Source organism: Necator americanus, chromosome V, assembly GCF_031761385.1.
Source record: "Necator americanus strain Aroian chromosome V, whole genome shotgun sequence".
Classification (NCBI taxonomy): Eukaryota; Metazoa; Nematoda; class Chromadorea; order Rhabditida; family Ancylostomatidae; genus Necator; species Necator americanus.
The window spans coordinates 20,539,655-20,557,756 of record NC_087375.1 but is presented as its reverse complement, the minus strand read 5'-3'; the positions used below and the strand labels follow the sequence as shown (position 1 = coordinate 20,557,756).

The 18,102-nt window shown below is 39.2% G+C and overlaps 2 protein-coding genes across 2 annotated transcripts; one reads left to right on the top strand and one right to left on the bottom strand.

The window, feature by feature from the left end:
- Nucleotides 1-8,280: 8,280 nt before the first annotated feature.
- RB195_014590 (uncharacterized protein) lies at nt 8,281-8,775 on the top strand (the record flags this gene model as incomplete). Its single annotated transcript, XM_064204928.1, has 1 exon — nt 8,281-8,775. One exon carries the CDS (start codon nt 8,281-8,283, stop codon nt 8,773-8,775), a length of 495 nt encoding a protein of 164 aa, XP_064060809.1.
- A 5,596-nt stretch (nt 8,776-14,371) lies between these two features.
- RB195_014589 (uncharacterized protein) lies at nt 14,372-16,216 on the bottom strand (the record flags this gene model as incomplete). Its single annotated transcript, XM_064204927.1, has 3 exons — nt 14,372-14,580; nt 15,938-16,026; nt 16,107-16,216. 3 exons carry the CDS (start codon nt 16,214-16,216, stop codon nt 14,372-14,374), a joined length of 408 nt encoding a protein of 135 aa, XP_064060808.1.
- Nucleotides 16,217-18,102: the final 1,886 nt, after the last annotated feature.

Sequence of the window (18,102 nt, the reverse complement as noted above, 5' to 3'; positions counted from 1 at the left end):
TATGCTTTCATTAAAAGAAAGTCGCATAGTCGTGAGGAAAAATGGCTGGTTCAACCTAGAACTGGTTTGTATCCACAACGCATTTGCGGGATCATTCCGTTTTAATTGCTTCTCTAAATCTGAAAGGTTATTGTAATCATACAAACAAAAAATAGAGTGGTTGCTATGCTGGCCTCATATTATTTCAGAACCGTCCACGATCGCCGGCTATAGTCCATTTACCTTGTGAAAGTGTCCACACAAAAGGTTTTTATTAGATATAAATGAAAATCATAAATTAACAGAATGGTTTTGCAAAGGCGTTTCTATTTATATTTCCGACTGGTGAAGGGGTTGGTGAAAGAGAAGGTCAGCGTCGCCTGCCACTCTTTACAACCTCGGTTCAAAAATATTCGCACTAAAAGGAGTTATGCCTCCTTGGCCAAACGAAAAGCAGAGCTTGTGAGAAAACGGAACAGGAATTGTTGTGAGATGCTCTGTAACAGTTTCTTCTAATTTTTTTCATACTGTAAATTTGGTTTTACTTTTAACCTTATTTTTCCCGTAAAATAGTAAAGATAAGCAGTTCCAAAAAGACGTGAGCGACTCTTCAGCAGATGCACGAGCCGCGCCCCTTCTCAAAACCTTTCGTGAGTCTAGCCGAGCATTTTTCACGACATCGCAATGTAATTTCCGTCCACGGTGGTCGCGCTAGTCGTCGTAAAAACATTGGAGATCAGCCTCCAGTAGGCAGGATACTTTCTTAATTTTGCTGCTGCCCAGCTGTTCTAAGCAAATGCGGAACCAAGGCTACCAACCCCTCTGTGTGCAGCAGCTATTGATAGTTTGGAAATTAATGGCAACACTTCCTTCAAGAAAAATTGATCAACCGATGTCGCAGGATTTCCAGCTACTTTTTGTGCACTATACTTTGAAGCCGGGAACTTTCAACTGATCGTTCTGCTAGAGGGCTAGCAGGTCATCGAGTGAATTAGAATGGTATGTGCAACGACTTTACTACGGCGGAAACCATGTGCCCTTGTTCTTCTCGTTATTTCAGTTGAGAACATTTGAAGCACCAGTCTCTTTCGGTTCTAAAATCTGCTCTTTCCCGTCATCCTACTATGACTTATTTAAGGTACTCCTTAACAGCGAAACTCGTTGTAAATAATCATCTAATTTACGACTATTCAAATGAACGTCCCAAGAGAAAATTTTAATGACACCAATAGTTCCATTTTATAATCGCATCGATACGACATTTCTCACACTCCTAGACTTGTGTTCAGTGGTGGCCCCATTGCAGCTGCGCCGGAGGCGAAAGCCGAGGCGAAGCGCGACGGGGATGACAGCGATGGCGTTCTGTTGCCTCCTCCTCCTCCTCGTCGGCTTTTCCACGGGAATCGATACGGGGGGTTCGCTCTTGTTGTGATGGCGTAGCGCCACTGAGTACGTCATGGAATCCCGGGCTTGAACTTGCCAGTATTAAGCCCAAAAATGCAGTCACATCTCTATTAGTTTGATCAATCCTTCGCTCATCCAGAAATGTACCAATTGCATATAATTTGACATCATTGTTTGTCAATAAAGGCAGTTTTCGTGAGATGCATCGTTCTCTTTTTTCTAGAGGATTTTTTCCAAATTTGATGTCGCTTAAATCCTCTGATTTCTCTATCGCCTTATTCCATCATCGTCCCTTGGTGATAACTTTTCCTAGGCTGTCAGTGGTGTGTTTTAAGCCATCATCCGTCCCAAAAATCGAGCAGCTCTCGGCTTTGACCATGCAAACAGCACAAATTATAAATTTACTTCTTCCAAATGTGATGTGACTATTCGATTTGTTGTAGAATAGAGGCGAGAGGAAGTAAAGTTGGAAACAAATAATTTGGTGAATTTTATTTCATTTCTGCAACTACTCTTGGATAATCTCGGTGCTGTATTCGCTTACGTTTACGCAAAACGTTTTTTATGAGAGTGGTCGATATGAATTTTGATCATCTAAGTTATGTGAGCTTTCAGTGATCTTTTGCTCATTTTTTGTCATGCAGATCAACCAACAATTATGATTTACATTTTTGTAAAATTAACCTTTGCACTTATGCTATCGGATTCATGAGTATTTTTAAAGGAAAAATAAGCAATTTCTGTTAGAAAACTGGAATGTGCTCCATTGCGGCTCATGTCATTTCCTTTATGCCTTTTTTCGTTGATGTCCGTGTAGTTTTTGTGTGAGCAAATTGTGGGAGATTTCTAGGAAGAAGCTATTACTTTCCAGGACTTTCTTCCTGTGAAGCTAACCTTGCCAAGACCGAAAACGAGTGGTTCTGGAGACAAAGAATTCAAGGGATTATCTACATGTGAAAATCCTTGCTTTTTCAACTTTTGTGTCAGGTTTTTTCGTTCAAAAAAATCATGACACTTTATGCTCTCCAATGTGCTCTTCACCATTACACTGCCCCAAAATAGATTCTATATGTATCCTTTTGCCTGTTATTTCACATCGGTGACGTTTCTTGACGTCATCGGTTGTTTTCCGCATTCTGAACACTGCTTTGTGTTAAGAAATGGACCATACTTGAGTGCCGCAGACTGCTTAGATCGAGTGCCAGCTCTTTCCATGCAGAAGAGGAATTCGTCAAAGGATAAGATAAGAGGGGAAATAAGCTTATGTATTATTTTGTGTGTTGTCGTTACGGCCACATTATTTATCTGTATCTATTACTTTCTTATTTGGCCAAGAAACTGGAGTAATGATATGCTTAAGGTGCTCCTACGGTTAACTCCGACTTCCGGTATAAGGAGAACTAATTAAATGAGGACTTTTTGATCCTTCTAATGTCTGAATTTGATCCTTTCACAGAGCTGCTCTCACATTTTTTAAATTTTGATTGTTCGCTCTGATCTCTTTGACATCCTCTTTCAAACAATCAAATGAAAATAATCTTATCGTTCCACTAATCTTTAATTGATCTTAGACCTTTTTTCTGGGCAAGTGTCTAACATTCCCATCAAACACCTCAATGCACACATAAACGTCTGTTTTTCTTAATGACTTCTACTTTAACTTCTTATCTCCATTGTTTTCTATTACATTTTTTAAAAAATTCGCCAGCATTTCGGTTTCCAGAAATTCACTTCGATTTATCCTACAGCTGTACATATCTGTGCACATGCGCTTTTATACCTTTTTGTTCCATAACGCCTGTTCGGTGCATCTGTGATGAAATTCGCACATTCCACTGCTAGCAGCAGCAGTATTCGTGCGCCTTTCGTGCACAGCTTTTTCCTTTCTCGAATTTTCCGAATTCCTATGGCTACGGAGTTTTTTTTACACTAGATTTGCAGTGCAATGTACGGCAGCTTTCACCTCAACATGTGAAGTCTTTTTTCCAGAACTCTTAGATGTCTCTGATGAAAACAAATAGATTCTATTTTCGTTTTGGAAAAAATGTGAAAGCTACTAAGAGGACAAGAAATTCATCTCAGTCTGCTAAGCATGCCGACCGCAAACAACATGCATCTTTTTTCGTTTTCGTAATTTTCAACTTAAAAAAAATAATGTTAGCCCTACCTTATAAAAGTACAGCTAGATGTAGCAGTTGTGAAGTTTCTCTTTTTGATGTAGCTAAGTGTAACATTTTCGTATTTTACTCTTTTGATACGGTATTTATATTTGTGGTATTTATTGAATCCTAGTGTTGCAAATGAGGACAAATGAACACTAAAAGAGGTACACGAATGACGTGTCGTTATAGATATAACGCATCTTCATTCCTTCATCTTCTAATTTTTCTTCTTCTTTCCAGTACAAGAAAAACTGTTTCTGGAATGTAGTTTTCATAAAATCATGTACAAGATGAGCAAACTTCTAACGTTGTTCCGTTCTCGCCTAAGTTTTTATGGAGTTACCATACATCATGTTCTTTCTTCCACTCAGATCCATAAGATAAGGATCTTTGGACGCTGCTACAGGTTGTTCAACTGGTTTTGACTTCCAGACAGAAGTCGACGATCATTAACATCATTCCCAGATCGAACACTTCATTCAGGAGAGGAATTCTATCGTTTCTTACACTTTCGGGTCAGTTTGAAAACAACGAAAAATCGTTTTTTTTTTTCTTCTGAAACTGTTTACGTAAGATCGTTTAAAGACATGAGTTGACCTTCGGCTTATCAAACAATTCCTCCATCCATCTTCTGTAGTGTAAAGTGCTTGTAGGTGATTTATGGAAAAGAAAAAAGGTTTATCAGAGAGTTGAGCAGTTCGGATGTCCTGGTGCTTGGCTCTGAACTTTTCTTGGAAATATCTTTCACCACTCTGGATAAATCTAACCTCATATAACTCATCAAAATTAGGGGGTAGTTAAACGTTAGTTAGTCCACCAGTTGTGAAAGTGATAATCCGACAATTTTTTTTAGAAACTCATCCATCAAAACTATAACCTACTTTCAATCCCTAGGATTTATAAAATTATAACATTTGGCATATAGTCACTTACCCCATTTATATATTTATATCGTTTACACTTCCTACGTCAACACATGGCTTGTATCAATATCTTATAATGTATTCCTTCACAAAAACAAAGGAATGGAGCTGACGAACATTCAATATAGTGTTTTTGCATTTGGTTCAGCATATGGTTTGAGCTTTTCTAAAATATTTCCAAAAATAATGGGCTACATTTCTCATGGCTTAGTTGCAATGAGTGCCTGCAATGCAAAATTATCTATCTTCAACTCTTTCAAATGTAATGCTGTAGAACACCGCTTGAGCTTATTGCTTATGTACCACGGAAGCTCTAATGAAATGCAGAGCATCCTGAGCATACACTGGCTGACGACGTAGTTGTTGATACTTATGTTAAATCTAGTAACTGCGACGCGTTGAACACAACTCTGTCACTTACTCTGTACCCTGCTCTTCTGACTTCTGGTTCCCCTCTTCCCCCTTCCCTTCCCCCCTTCCCCCCCCCCCCCCCTCCGAAATAAATTTCATTTTTCAAGATGACAAAATCTCTATTGTTTTGAAAGGTTTGATTATGTTCTCGTCACAGTTCCAATGAAAATCCTCTTTCTTCAAATCTTAGTAACATTTTCTCTTGGTAACAACTTATTTTTCGTCTTTTGCTTTCTCCCAAATTGTTGCTCATTTTTCCGAAAAGGGAGTAAATTATTAGGATCCTATGGTACTTTCCGGTTCTTCATTTCCCAGTTCTTAAAAAAAATATCTCTGTTCAAAAATGTAGCGTTCACTATTTCTCGCAATTTCTCTGTATTTTATCGTCATCGATTTTCGTTTTGTTTTCCAAACTCTTGTCATCGGGCTGTTTCTAAAATTTATATTCATTTCTATTCATTGTGGGTAGAAGAATGTTCTACCCACGATGAATAGAGAATCGTGGGTAGCTTCATTCAAGGAAGAACCCGATCGAGTTGTGGTTTTATTATTAGTATCATTACTCATACTAAGTGCTGTCTTGCATGCCATACCATCACATTTCATGATCTCTGACTTAATCGGAACCGTTAAGGTCATCGTGTCGTCTGACCACGTCTCAAATATTCGTATTTATTAGATATTGTCTCACCAACGCTCTCGTTTCTATTTCGGCGGCTGCTCAATTTTCAGGATTGAAAGAGCATCTGCGCGACTCAATAAACACAATATGTACAAACCTCGTTTACGCACAATGTTTTTTCAATGGCGGCGATTCGCTGCTGTGTTCTCTCACACTTCTTCGAAATTCCCACGATTAGCACTGAAGACAACACACAGACAGCTGTGCGTGTGTATTTGCATTTGAATATATCCTTGGATCTGTCGATAGAGTTAGAGTGTATATTTACCCTTGAGAATCGATCCCTTCTTTTCATTTTCACTAAGGGAGCATTGCTAAGATCCAAATCTCCTTAAAAATCGTTTTCACTGAATATGTCGCTTTTCTTTCTCTACATTCGCTCGAACTCCTAATTCCATTCGTTGATCTACGCATGATTTTTTTGCAAAAAGTTAAGTTGAACATAGTTGTTGTTACTGTTTTCGAAATAGTGAAGAATTTTTGGATTTTGTAATTTCCCATCATCTCGAGAAGTGGAAGGCGACACATCGATTGAATCTTCAGATATGCTGAGTGGATGCTATATTGGAATTGAAGTAGTACAGCTCCACACCTTTTTATAGGAATTAAGTTCTTGTCGTTTGGAAAATCACCAAGTTGGACGTTTTTGAAAACGTCTGAAAATGTTTGGTGTTTTTGTATTCATTTAGAAAAACTAAGCATGTTAGTTTCTCTAAAAATTCACCGAGTGTATTTCTATCTTCAATAAATCCCTAAAAGTTGAAAAAATTGGAAACGTTCTCCTCAGCTGCTCACTTTGAGCTAGTGTTTTTGCCCTTTCATTTTTTTCCTTCTGAGTTCGTATAACTAATAATCAGGGCACATTTTCAAAGGAAAATGTAGTTTTTTAATATAAAAGTACGTGTTCTGCTATCATCATTTTTAGAACCCACTTCTTTTGTTTTCGTTCAACTCATTCCTACAAAGTTCCATCCCTCATCCACGTCTAACCATTTCGATGATATTATACATATACATATATATATATATATATATATATATATATATATATATATATATATATACATATATATATACATATATATATATATGTATATATATTTGTACTCATAAAAGTCCTACTTTACTTGTGCCGGAATTAGAAGCTGCGCAATGGTTCAGACCATAAAAGACGTTTTCATTTAAAAAAAGTGTGTGTGGTTGATTATAGGAGACAACCATTCCGGAAAAGCTTTTGGAGAATCTTCACCAGTAAGTGCTCCCTTTTTCCATTACACAGCCACGCAGATTGGTACGGAACGAAAAAAAGGAGTTTTCCAGGTTCAGAATTGAACCAGAAGTCCTTTTGTCACAAAATTTCACAAATTCTACCTAAAAGTCTCGATGAAATCTCTTTCTAGTTTTTTTTTTCAGTAGCGTTGTTAAAGTGATGGCCACAAAAATATAATATCGTACAATACAGTCATAATCGTTTGCATCATAACATCACTTTTGTGCTACTACAGTTCTGTCATTCGTGGCAGTACAAAAAGTAACTTTTCTCTCAGTATTTCAGCATGTTTTTTATTTTGATATTATTTGGGTTAGTGATCACGATTATGCATACATAATATCCGTTGTACACTTTAACGCTGTTTCTCCAAGACAACCCTTTACTGCAGCAGGAAATGTAGGAGTATATGTAGGTCTCATCTTCCATTCAAATAACCCTGAATTCGACTATAGATTCAGCGAACAGGCAAAGTATTGCAGTTACAGTTGCAACATGTAGTAGAATTTTTCTTTCCCTTGTTACGAATTTCAACCTTAAGGTTCTACATGTCGATTCAATTTCGTTTCTCTGGAAGTTTTCTCATCTCCTCTGTTCTGTTTTGAGTCTCTTCCACGTACCTCTGTGATCCGTTGCTGCAAGCCACATCCAAGGTGTTTAAAAAGGCGCATTTATCCGGGACGACGTTGATCAAAGTACAGTTCTTTGAAATTAAAAACAGCTACATCGATCAAAAAAAGAAGGTAGGAAAAGAGAGAACCTGTGTTTTGTTGGACCAAAATCTTTAATAATCTTTTAAAATGACGCTCAGTGCTATTTCTTCCAATGTGGCCAATTAACTCACTGATTTGCAGCAACAACACTCATCAACGTAATGGGCAGACTATAGAAAGGTTAAGTTCATTAAACACACCCTTTTGTGGTTCCTACACAATGTTTAGTTGAATGTAATTAGTTCTTTCGATAGGAGTTCTATAGATCTTCTTGCTGTCGTGATAAATAGCTACGCATATACAAATGTTAGCAATACATAGCTATTCTCTACCTCTACGACTACGATCCTACACACATCCACATTTGTGTAATATCGTTCCAGTCATTCTGCAGGTCATTTCGCGCTGATGTTCTCCATTTCTTCCACTACAATCCTCTCAAGTTTACAGGTCCTTCAAATAAAAAGCAATTTGAGTCTATTATGACAGTGCCAGCACAAATGTTTATTTCGGATATGTATTGGATTGGCTACTTAGTTTTTTGCATACACATCCTTCATAATTTCATTGTTTCTCAATCACACATTGATGATAATCCGTCGATGTATCCAACATGAGTGTCTCTCATGATGTTCTATACTTCTGAGTTTACAACTTCCACGGAGAACAAGTTGAGAACAACTCAACGGCGGATTTGAGGCCAGTGAAAGATTTGAACAGTTTCTCACTTCAGGAAATGCTTAAGGCCCGGAACAAGTGGTACTCAGATGAACCGAGGTCTGTGGAATGGGGTAGAAGGGAAACTGCTTACCAATCCAGGCCCCAACATGGTGGCGAATGGCCGAAATCAAGCGTAGCCACGTGTAGCAGTGAAAGAGGTGGACGACAGCATGTCACGGTCGCTCTTCTTGGACTGCTGTGCCCAACCAGCGCAGCCGCCCCGTTTAAGCTTTTCGTCGAACGTCTTGTTGTTGGGCAGGAGCTACCATCACATCATTGCTTGGGGGTCTCAGAAATACCAGAGAAGAACTATCCGCAAATGTTGGTTTGGCCAAAACGCCTCAGAGAAACTAGTAGGCGCGCCGACTTTGTTATCATAGAGCAAAAGAGAACTATCTCTCCAGGCGATATTCTGCAGAAACTCCGATCGGCCGGCGAAGCAGCAGTGACTGACAGATGCTCACCAGGCATGAACGGTTGGCCTCAGTCAGCGCGTTCGCAACCGCTCTAGTGCCAAACTATGCCCTTCTTTCCTCTGAGGTCGATACTTTGATAACAGACTTGTCTGGGAGGATAAAACCAGCTGACTCGATACATCGGTCCGCCCTTGGAAGTCATTGTATGGGCTAAACACGCGATCGTTAACTTCAAATGATTCTGAGTTGAAGTGAAGCGGATTTAGTAACGCCAGACACTTTATCCTCCCCGTTCATCCACATTATCTAGGGAAGGCTATTCTGACAACCTGTCCTCCAAAGCAATATCTCGTTTGCACGCATTTTTTTGTGGCCTTTCATTTTTCCCCAGGTGGAGCTCGTCAGCTATCAGCATATCATATCCAGTGTGGTTGGCACTGAACGCGGTAATGATGTCGGGGCCGCGCTAAACCAGATACACCGCGTAACTGCGTATCATCTCCAACCCTTTAGCAGAGACGACTCTATCCACTCTGCATTGGAGGTGATCTTTGTTTTGAAGTGTTTTTTTTCCTGTATTTCTATTTCAGTTTTTGAATGTTTCGAGAGAAACATGAATTTCACTGCTTAGTCGCTTAATGCTTTTGTGATTTTAGTTTTTCTTTCCGACTAATTTCTATGCAGCAAAGCACTTAAACTGGGGGATTGGTTCAAGATACTTCAAATCAGTCTTCTCATACATATTTTTTCAACGTTATCTTGTTATTTGGTTTGGTCGTTGTGCCGCAGTGGTATTTGTAAGGATAGAAGTTGCGCAGTAATCAAGAAGATTTATAAGTATAATAATTACTGAAAGAAATTTTTCTCAAGAGAGGTTTTGTCTGCTTTCTTTAATCTGTATCCATTTTGTTTTTTTGTTTTTGTATTTTTGTTTTTTTTTTTTGTTTTTTTTAAGGTAGACCTAATGCCGGATAAATTTCCACAAAATGAAAGTTCGAGAATGTCTGAGAATTTAGTTTTCAAAAAAAAAAAAACTGACTCAGGAGACTGTGATCTCGGATCGATGCTTATTGTGTATGCCCGCGCTGCAGTGTTTCAGATATTGCTTCTTTGTACATGTCGCATTTCTATTTCCAGAAAAAAAAGAGGGAGGCAAAAGCGCTAGTACATACTAGCAGAAGAGGAAACTCTTAGTTCAACATTGTGTTCTCTATAAGTTCATTCCCCATATCTTTTTTTCGGACTTTTTTCTCAGTAACTTCACAGACTAATATAAATGCAGTTGTTTTCCAAGTAAAATAATCGCAATTAATTCCTCTGCAATTAATTCCTCTGAAATTCACTATTCTTATTTCTACATTTCCCCTATTATTTTCTGTTATCATCACTCTTCTCGCAAAATCCGTATCTCCCAAGAACTTCTGTCCTTGAACATCACTACGTGATTCCTGAACCGCTACGATTATTTTTCAAAATGCTTACAGTTGTTTGGTCGTTTCTTCAATGCAATGCGCATACGCATTTCCACGTCGTTTTTACTTATTTCTTGATTTTCTTCTGGAGTCCACGCAAAGTCATTCCCTATTACGAAAGTTGTCTTTTCAATTAGCAGTCGTTTAGGCTATTTACTGGATTTCCGATACCAGGCTGCTTGCTCGCCTCAACGTTCTGCAAGATACAACTCTTTTTTCTCTTGTTCGTTTTTTTTTCTTTTTCTCTTTTTCCTGTAAAATTCTTCTTCCGTGATGCATTTAGCAGTAGACAAATAAATAAACAAACAACCGAATTGATGACTTACTACTTCTCGCAGACACTTTAGTAAACTTCTCATTCTTTCCTATTGCATGTAGACACGGATTAAATGCTGACGTACGATTAGTCTTTTACATCTGTTGCCGTAAAGTTCAAAGAAATAGATTTCTTCCGCATCAATTCTGCAGTCTCTTTCATCCTCTATGCTAACGTGATGCCATTAACTTCTTGTTATTTTTCTTCAAAATGGCGCCTCTTCCAGCCTCGAACCACAGCGATTCTATATATTGTAACTTTTTGAAAATTTTCAAAAAACTGGGTTATTACTTTATTCCTCAATTTCTGTTGTGTGACAACAACCAAATTGGTTCTAAAGGAGGGCAGAAACTCCACAGAAGCTTCCTAACACGGCACCCCGAGTCTCGTGGTTTTGTATTTGTGTTAGGTATCCAATATCTCTGATCTTTAACTAGTATCAGTTCCACATCTCTCTGCCTTGCCCTAATCGGAAGAGCACCAGGTTGTACAACTGTGACGAAACTTTACATGCATGCTTACATGCTATATAATAACGGTGTGTGTGTATGTGTGTATGTGTGTATGTGTGCATGTGTGTATGTGTATGTGTGTATGTGTGTATGTGTGTGTGTGTATGTGTGTGTATGTGTGTATGTGTGTATGTGTGTATGTGTGCATGTGTGTATGTGTGCATGTGTGTATGTATGTATGTATGTGTGCATGTGCGTATGTGTGTATGTATGTATGTATGTATGTATGTATGTATGTGTGTGTGTGTGTGTGTGTGTGTGTGTGTGTGTGTGTGTGTGTGTGTGTGTGTGTGTGTGTGTGTGTGTGTGTGTGTGTGTGTGTGTGTGTGTGTGTGTGTGTGTGTGTGTGTGTGACGAAAATACTCCATAATGATGCAAAACTCTGCACCGGTGAGGTGCCGAACCATAGCCATGTAACTAATAGACGAGCACACTACCTTTTCACCATTTTCCCAAACCATACAGATGTGTATGTTGTCTTTGATAAAGCAAGTTAGTTTCTCTCATATTTTAGAGAAGGTAAATAAACTTTTATGTTAAAGTATACTTCCAAATTTGCTAGTTACCATGCTGTATAATAACGGGCTTATTCTGCCTTATTCTGTCACGTGTGTGCATCTCTATATGTGTGTGCCTTAGTCAAGCAATTACAAAAAGAGAGGGAGACGAATACTATGAATACGAATATGCACCGGTGCCAGGAAGCTGTAGAGTGGGGAGGAACGGGTTCCACTGCGTCGTTTTGGTGCGCGGGAGCCCCAACGCGGTAGAATGTGTTTCTATGGTCCTTTCGCATATCTGTTTCCCAGCATGTCTGCTGATGCTGCTAACATCCTTCAAAAAGAGGAAACACGCATGCGAATGGCTGATCAAATGCAATTCATTGTAGCCGGTAGTAGCGATCTGACGTAGGACGTTATTTTTATCACTACGATAGCGATATTCACGTCATTCCATGTTAGCACATCATTCTATGCTAACAGTGGAGAAGAGGAGACTCATACTTCGAATGATGTCTCCATATTGTGGAGGTTTGAGAGAAACATAGATGTAAAATTAAGCTGGATTGCTCTCCAAATATAGAACTGAGCGTTTACGGAAAAACCATAAAATCTTTCATCTAGGCTTAAATTTTCGAGTAAGAAAGATTTAAGAAAGCGTTGATAGAAAAAAGCAATTTATAATTCTCCAAAAAATGTCGCTACTGTTATTTCTGCTACTTCTTATTGATCGGTGAAGGCGAGCGAAGCGAACACCAAAATGAAGCACCAAAATAAGCCTGAAGTCCGGCTTTAGCCGGACGTTTAGGCAGGTATATATATATATATATATATATATATATATATATATATATATGTACAATATATATATATTATATTATATATATTATAGCTCAGCTAAAATTTAAACCCCCTCAAATTGAAATTTGATTGGTATTTTAGTTTCACCAGGATATTCTCGGATTTTCACGTCAAGATTATCTCGACGATTTCAGGTCTGCATCTAGTTCATTTCATCATTGACAACAATCTTTACAGATGGAAGATAATGAATAATTTAATTTTTACATGTGTACTTTGGGACGCTTCCTACCGTAATTGATACCACTGAAGCTGCTTACAAGACCAAATCCAGAGTCTGCGAAATCCATCAGATTTTGTCACCACCTTTACAAGTTTGTCTTCACCTTTACAAGTAGTCAAAGTGACCATAAGCGTCGGTATAGTGTGCGGTTCGTGTTTTATCTGGAAAATTCACATAGTTTATTCCTTTAAAATGGCGTATTTAGTTTGAAAATCGCAGTTATGAATGGCATATTTTATTTTTCACATGCATTATGGCCGTTATGTATGAGTTTGTGTTACGTGGGTGCATATGAATAATATGAATATGTGTTTAGTTAGTTCCTATGTGAATATTCTCTTCTCTGTTGAGGTTCCAAGTTTTGCAGTCGATTTTACTTGTACGTGAAAATCTCTGTAGTGTATTGATATTGGCGATCACCTCTCGAGGAAAATTTTGTGGGGGGGTCAACTCAGTGGCGCTCTTATTTCCCGAAACTCTAGCTTACTTTTTCCTCTTAGTAGCTTAAGTTTACACGTCATACATCCTCTAAGACTAATACTTAGGCCTTAGGGCCCCGATTGATTTGATTATTTATTTTGAGAAATAAAAGCGTCACTGAGTTCCCCCCTCCAAAAAAAAACTATACTTTACCCCACCTTTTTACTACTTTTGTCGTTTTGCCAATCTCGGTTGGCAAAACGGGCACCCATGTTATATTTTGATCGCCGGTGTACGTTATGACTGAAGTTTTCTCTTTGATAATCGAAGCTTCTAGGGCTTTGAGTGGGACCCTAGGTAGTTCTAGTCGAGCGCAGAGTAAAGGTCTCAGTGCTCTTTCCAGTGCAATCGCTTCCGCAATCGCACCAAGCTTCAGATCGTTTTGACTCGGCTGCACAGTAACCGCCGATAGTGTCTTGCTGTGCAGACGCGAAGCAACTGCTGCGTGCTTCTTCTATGCTAGACACTCACTTCTTTATGCTGCACCCACTGAAGGCGTACAGTGTGCATTCGGTTGGACGGGTTTGAGCCTGACGCTACAGAATCCGCCCAGAATTTCTTGACACCTTTCCCGGATTCCACAACATTTCAGCTCTATTGCTTTTCTTTAGTTGACGCTTCCGAGGTTAGATTCTTTTCAGTTTTGCTCCTCAACCGTGAATAAATCACTATCTTCAGTCTAAAAATACGCTTGCACTTGAAAACTACTTAGAACGCAAAGTAACAGCTTACGACATATATCACCACAAATCGGATAGTTTTAAAACGTCTATCCGTGTACACTTCAAAAGGAATTATTTCACCTATTGATTAGATTTCAAATTCAATTAGTTTTTATTACGTGAAACCGGTCTTAAGGAAGATTAGTTACTATGGAGGTGGTTCATCACAGTAATATGCTAACGTAAAGCAAACCTTGTATTTTTTAATTCCTCTCAACTTTTTCGACCATACATGGAAAACCGGTATTGACACAAGTGTGATTTTGCACACGATACTGTTGGAATGTTCATAAAATCTGATTCATTACGGACGCAGTTCACTATCGCTGATGTGAACACCTGTAGTTCACTGGGCTTGCTAAGGCAAAAAGAATTGCGGGGCTTGCATCTCACTCGTGTATCGTTACTTCATGTTGCATCGAGCGTACGTAGAGTTCTACTCACCCACCTTGATCACTGAACCATTCCACAGGATCTATTTGTCCGAGTACTCGGGACTTAACTACGCCGCCTTCCGTTCCATGGATGTTGAACATCCTTTGCATTGCTCGTTCTCAGGGTTGTTTCAGTGTTGTGAAGAGCTGGGTTGACGAGAGTAAAACCTGTCAATCGAGGCGGCGTGTGTTGTTTTTGATCGTTTTGTTGAAATGATCGCTGCAGCAGATGTAGGAGATGACAGCGAGGAGTGCTGATCCCATGAGAACTGATGCTTTTGACTCTGTTCCGTACGAGATTCCCATGTGCTTCATTTCCATTCGCTGTGCTACACGTTCTTTGTTCATTTCCACAGCTTCTTCGTCATTATGGGTTCCTTCTGCTAATTACATCATCAATGTTTATAAACATTTTTGTCCTTTTCAAGCTCACTTTAAATGTTTCTTTCCGCCGTTTTGCTGGTAGATGAATCAGTCATATGCATTGTTTATGCTGAAGAAATTTGTCATATGGAAATAATCTTCAATTCTTGCAAAAGAAAAGAAATTAGTAGGATGCCAGCCAGTGCGACGATCGTCCTCCTTTTATCAACGAATCATCGTAAGCATATACCCATGCTATCCACCAACAAGAGAGTTTCTATACTTTCTTAGCTGCGACGAACGACACACGCGCACTTCTTTTAAAATTTCTTCGGCAAGTGTGCTACTGGTTTCTATCTTTTCTTCCTTTTTCATAACTAAAATCACTAAAATCCAACGATATAGAGGCAGCATCCAGATCGTCAACATGTGCTTCTTTCATTGAAGCTTCATCAGAGCACTGAGTGATTGTGGCAGTGGGATACGACCTCGACGTGCTTCGACGCACTCCACCACCAGTGCATAACTTGACCTTTTTTTTCTTTTTTTGTATATTCTTCATCAAGCGTTCTTATTTGCTGAACAGTGTAGTAGTTTCTTACCTTTATCTTTTTCTTCTGCTGCTATAATGCGTAGTATACGGAAATGAGCTGTTATTGATGGATCCATGTATTTCCGTGAGAAGATTTATCGATAGTATATTTTCGTAGCATTTGCAGCGATGAGATAAAGCATCGTGAATTGCGCGGAGCGTTATTTTGGCGAACTGCTGCTTGGACCGGCCTCATGTCGGAGATGGCCTTAAAGTAGAATGGAATGGAATAGAATCTATGGAATGCGGGTAAAATGTAGGTAGAGGGTCACTCAGTTGCGTCCTTATTTCTCGAAGCAAGTAACTAAATCGATCGGGCGCTAAGGCCTAAGCATTAGTCTTAGAAGATCTATGACATGTGAGCTAAAGTTGTTAAGAGAAAAAAGTAAAGTAGGGCGCCACTGAGTGCCCCCTCCAACTACATTTTCCCTGAAACCTCTAAACACAGCAATTACGACGTATAGCGCTATTCAATGGTGTGTCTAGCTTTAAAAAAATTCTACAAAATATATTAGTGGTTCTAGCAAATAGCGGACCTTTGCTATGCATTGTTTAATAGCTAAACTACTGCATTTGAGGTCTCTTAGCTGGTTGATTTCGTTTTTACCCTTGAGTTCTGAAGATTGCAGCACCTGCCGTCTCCACGTACGCAACAAATTTTCCTTCAATTGGTCCGCGCTAGGTGGCCGTTGTGCACATTGTGAACTGTGACCACCAAAATGTCGAAGTTTTAAACAAGATCAAGGAACTCATCAGACAGAAAAACGCACAGTTAAAGACACCTTTCGCTAGAAGTTCCGATGTTCTTCTCTCCATTGGTAGATAGGGTTTCATAAGTACCAAGCTGTTCAGTTTACCCAGCGAAGCTTCCCTACACACTAGTACAAGAAATGAAAGAAAAGGCAGCAACAAAGGGAACAGAATCGTGGAAAGTAGATTTCATCGCCCTACCAATGTAGCGAGTTGCATTGTTGTGTAATTTCATCCACTTTGCGTGTTTTCACTTCATTGCGGTAGTTGTTTCGACGGATAAGCTGGACACTGTGATGCTCCTGATCCATCTGAGCTCTGAATTTGTAGGAGGGTGCTGTTTTTATGGTGACAACTACTTTCCTATTTATTTCCTGGTGGCTATTTACTTCTGCTCAGACACAACATCGAAAACTTTTTTGTTGTTTTGTTGTTTTTTGTTTTGTGTGTTTTCTTTCTTCTTGTGATTTAAAAGCGGCACACCATGAATCTGACTTCCGGATTTGGAATCTGGATTTCTCATGGAAAGCTTCTATAACAGGGCGGAGAATGTCCATCTCTAAGTGATCGTCGTAAGAAACGGCTTGAGAATAGCTTTAGTTCTTACGAGGTGCGTTAGAACGCACCTCTACGTGCACGTTCCGTTCCCCTCAGCAGTCTGTTCATCAGTTTACCTGGATAGCCTGGTGAGAAGATCTTATTAGTCCCGCTCATTGATGCGGTGCGTGCACAAGGGTGGCGCGTTGCAATGCAAGCAGTCGTAAAAATGGCGGTTTGCGAGGCATTTTTACAGCGATTACGGAGAGGTGAGCGGAACCTTCTGGTTTTCCGCAGTCTACGACCCTGTATAGAAGCTTTCCATGGGAAATCCATACCACGTCAGATTCGTGGCGTGCTGCCTTTAAGAGTCAGTGGACGCATCATGGTCGCGTGATCTGAAATAACGTTTGTGTAGCGATTTTGCGATGGGAGGAGTATCTTCATAGAGTTGCTAATGAATAGTGTTGTCTAGTTGGGAAACTGCATTCAGATCAAACTCACTCTTTAGATTTTGGCTGATTGGAGTGCAGAGCTGCATTATAGATGGAAAATAACATCAGTGTTGCTCTGCTCATGGGCGAGGGGAATAATTGCTGTGTTCAGCTAACCGTACGCTAGCGTTCTTTTCTTCACCTGTGTAATCGGCTTTTTCATGTTTCTTCAGTCGAACCTTTACCAATGAAGATTTCCTTTTTTCTGATGCTCCCGTCTGCTCTCGGAAATGGTACGAATTTTTGTTTCTGTTAGACTCACACACACAATCGTGCCATGCACCATCAGAATCAGGCATCATCGTTATCGTTATTGATCGATGAACCCACGATTTTCCCTCGGCTTCGCCAATACCGCCCACTTTTCCCTGTTCATGTTAACGTTGGTGTGCTATCAAACAGCTTATCAGTGACACCGTAGTCGTTTTATGGTTCTTTGTTGCAAGAGTTCGATTAGCGCATGTAAGTTCCCCACACTTTGATTCTGAAAAGTTTTCGTAGAATCTTCGATTGATAAGTAGTGAAGTCTGTTTGTAACCGTAAATTGTTCTGTGGTTACCTGTTAGCGCCTGAAGAGAAAAAAAAGTACAATGAATTATCATCCTGGCTTCGCCTATTTTTGTTTCCTCGTACGTTAGACGAATTCTTTTAAAAGATATATTTTATAGAGAATTCGCAACAAGCGAGTACTATGTAGCGAAAGTGCTCTGGATTTAATGTGCGTGAATCCAGTGAATCTATTTTCTGGTAACTAAAATGGTCTCGTTGAATTGAATGGATAGCTCGTAAGATGCAATTGTAGTCCCACTTCTTGCTAGAATTTTTTTTTTTCGATTTTTTCACTATTTTCGAAATATGCCTTCCTCAACTGAATTTGATATTGAGGTGCCCAACAACTCGGCTTCTCATCTTTTGTAAGCTGTATATTTTCCTTCGGGGTCTTGAACTCAGTAATTCTTACCTCATTATTGCAGTTATTAACGACATGATATAATTATTATTATATAATAATTAGGGCTCAACAGTTGCTATTTTAAATAATTTTAGTCGTCCGTTCTTCAGCCTCCTTAAAGTGCTTTTGTGAAAATTCGAATCTTTCACTTTGTGATGGTTTAAAGCTGCGAGAAGGTTTTCGTTTGCAATTGAAATTTCACTCGATCAAATGA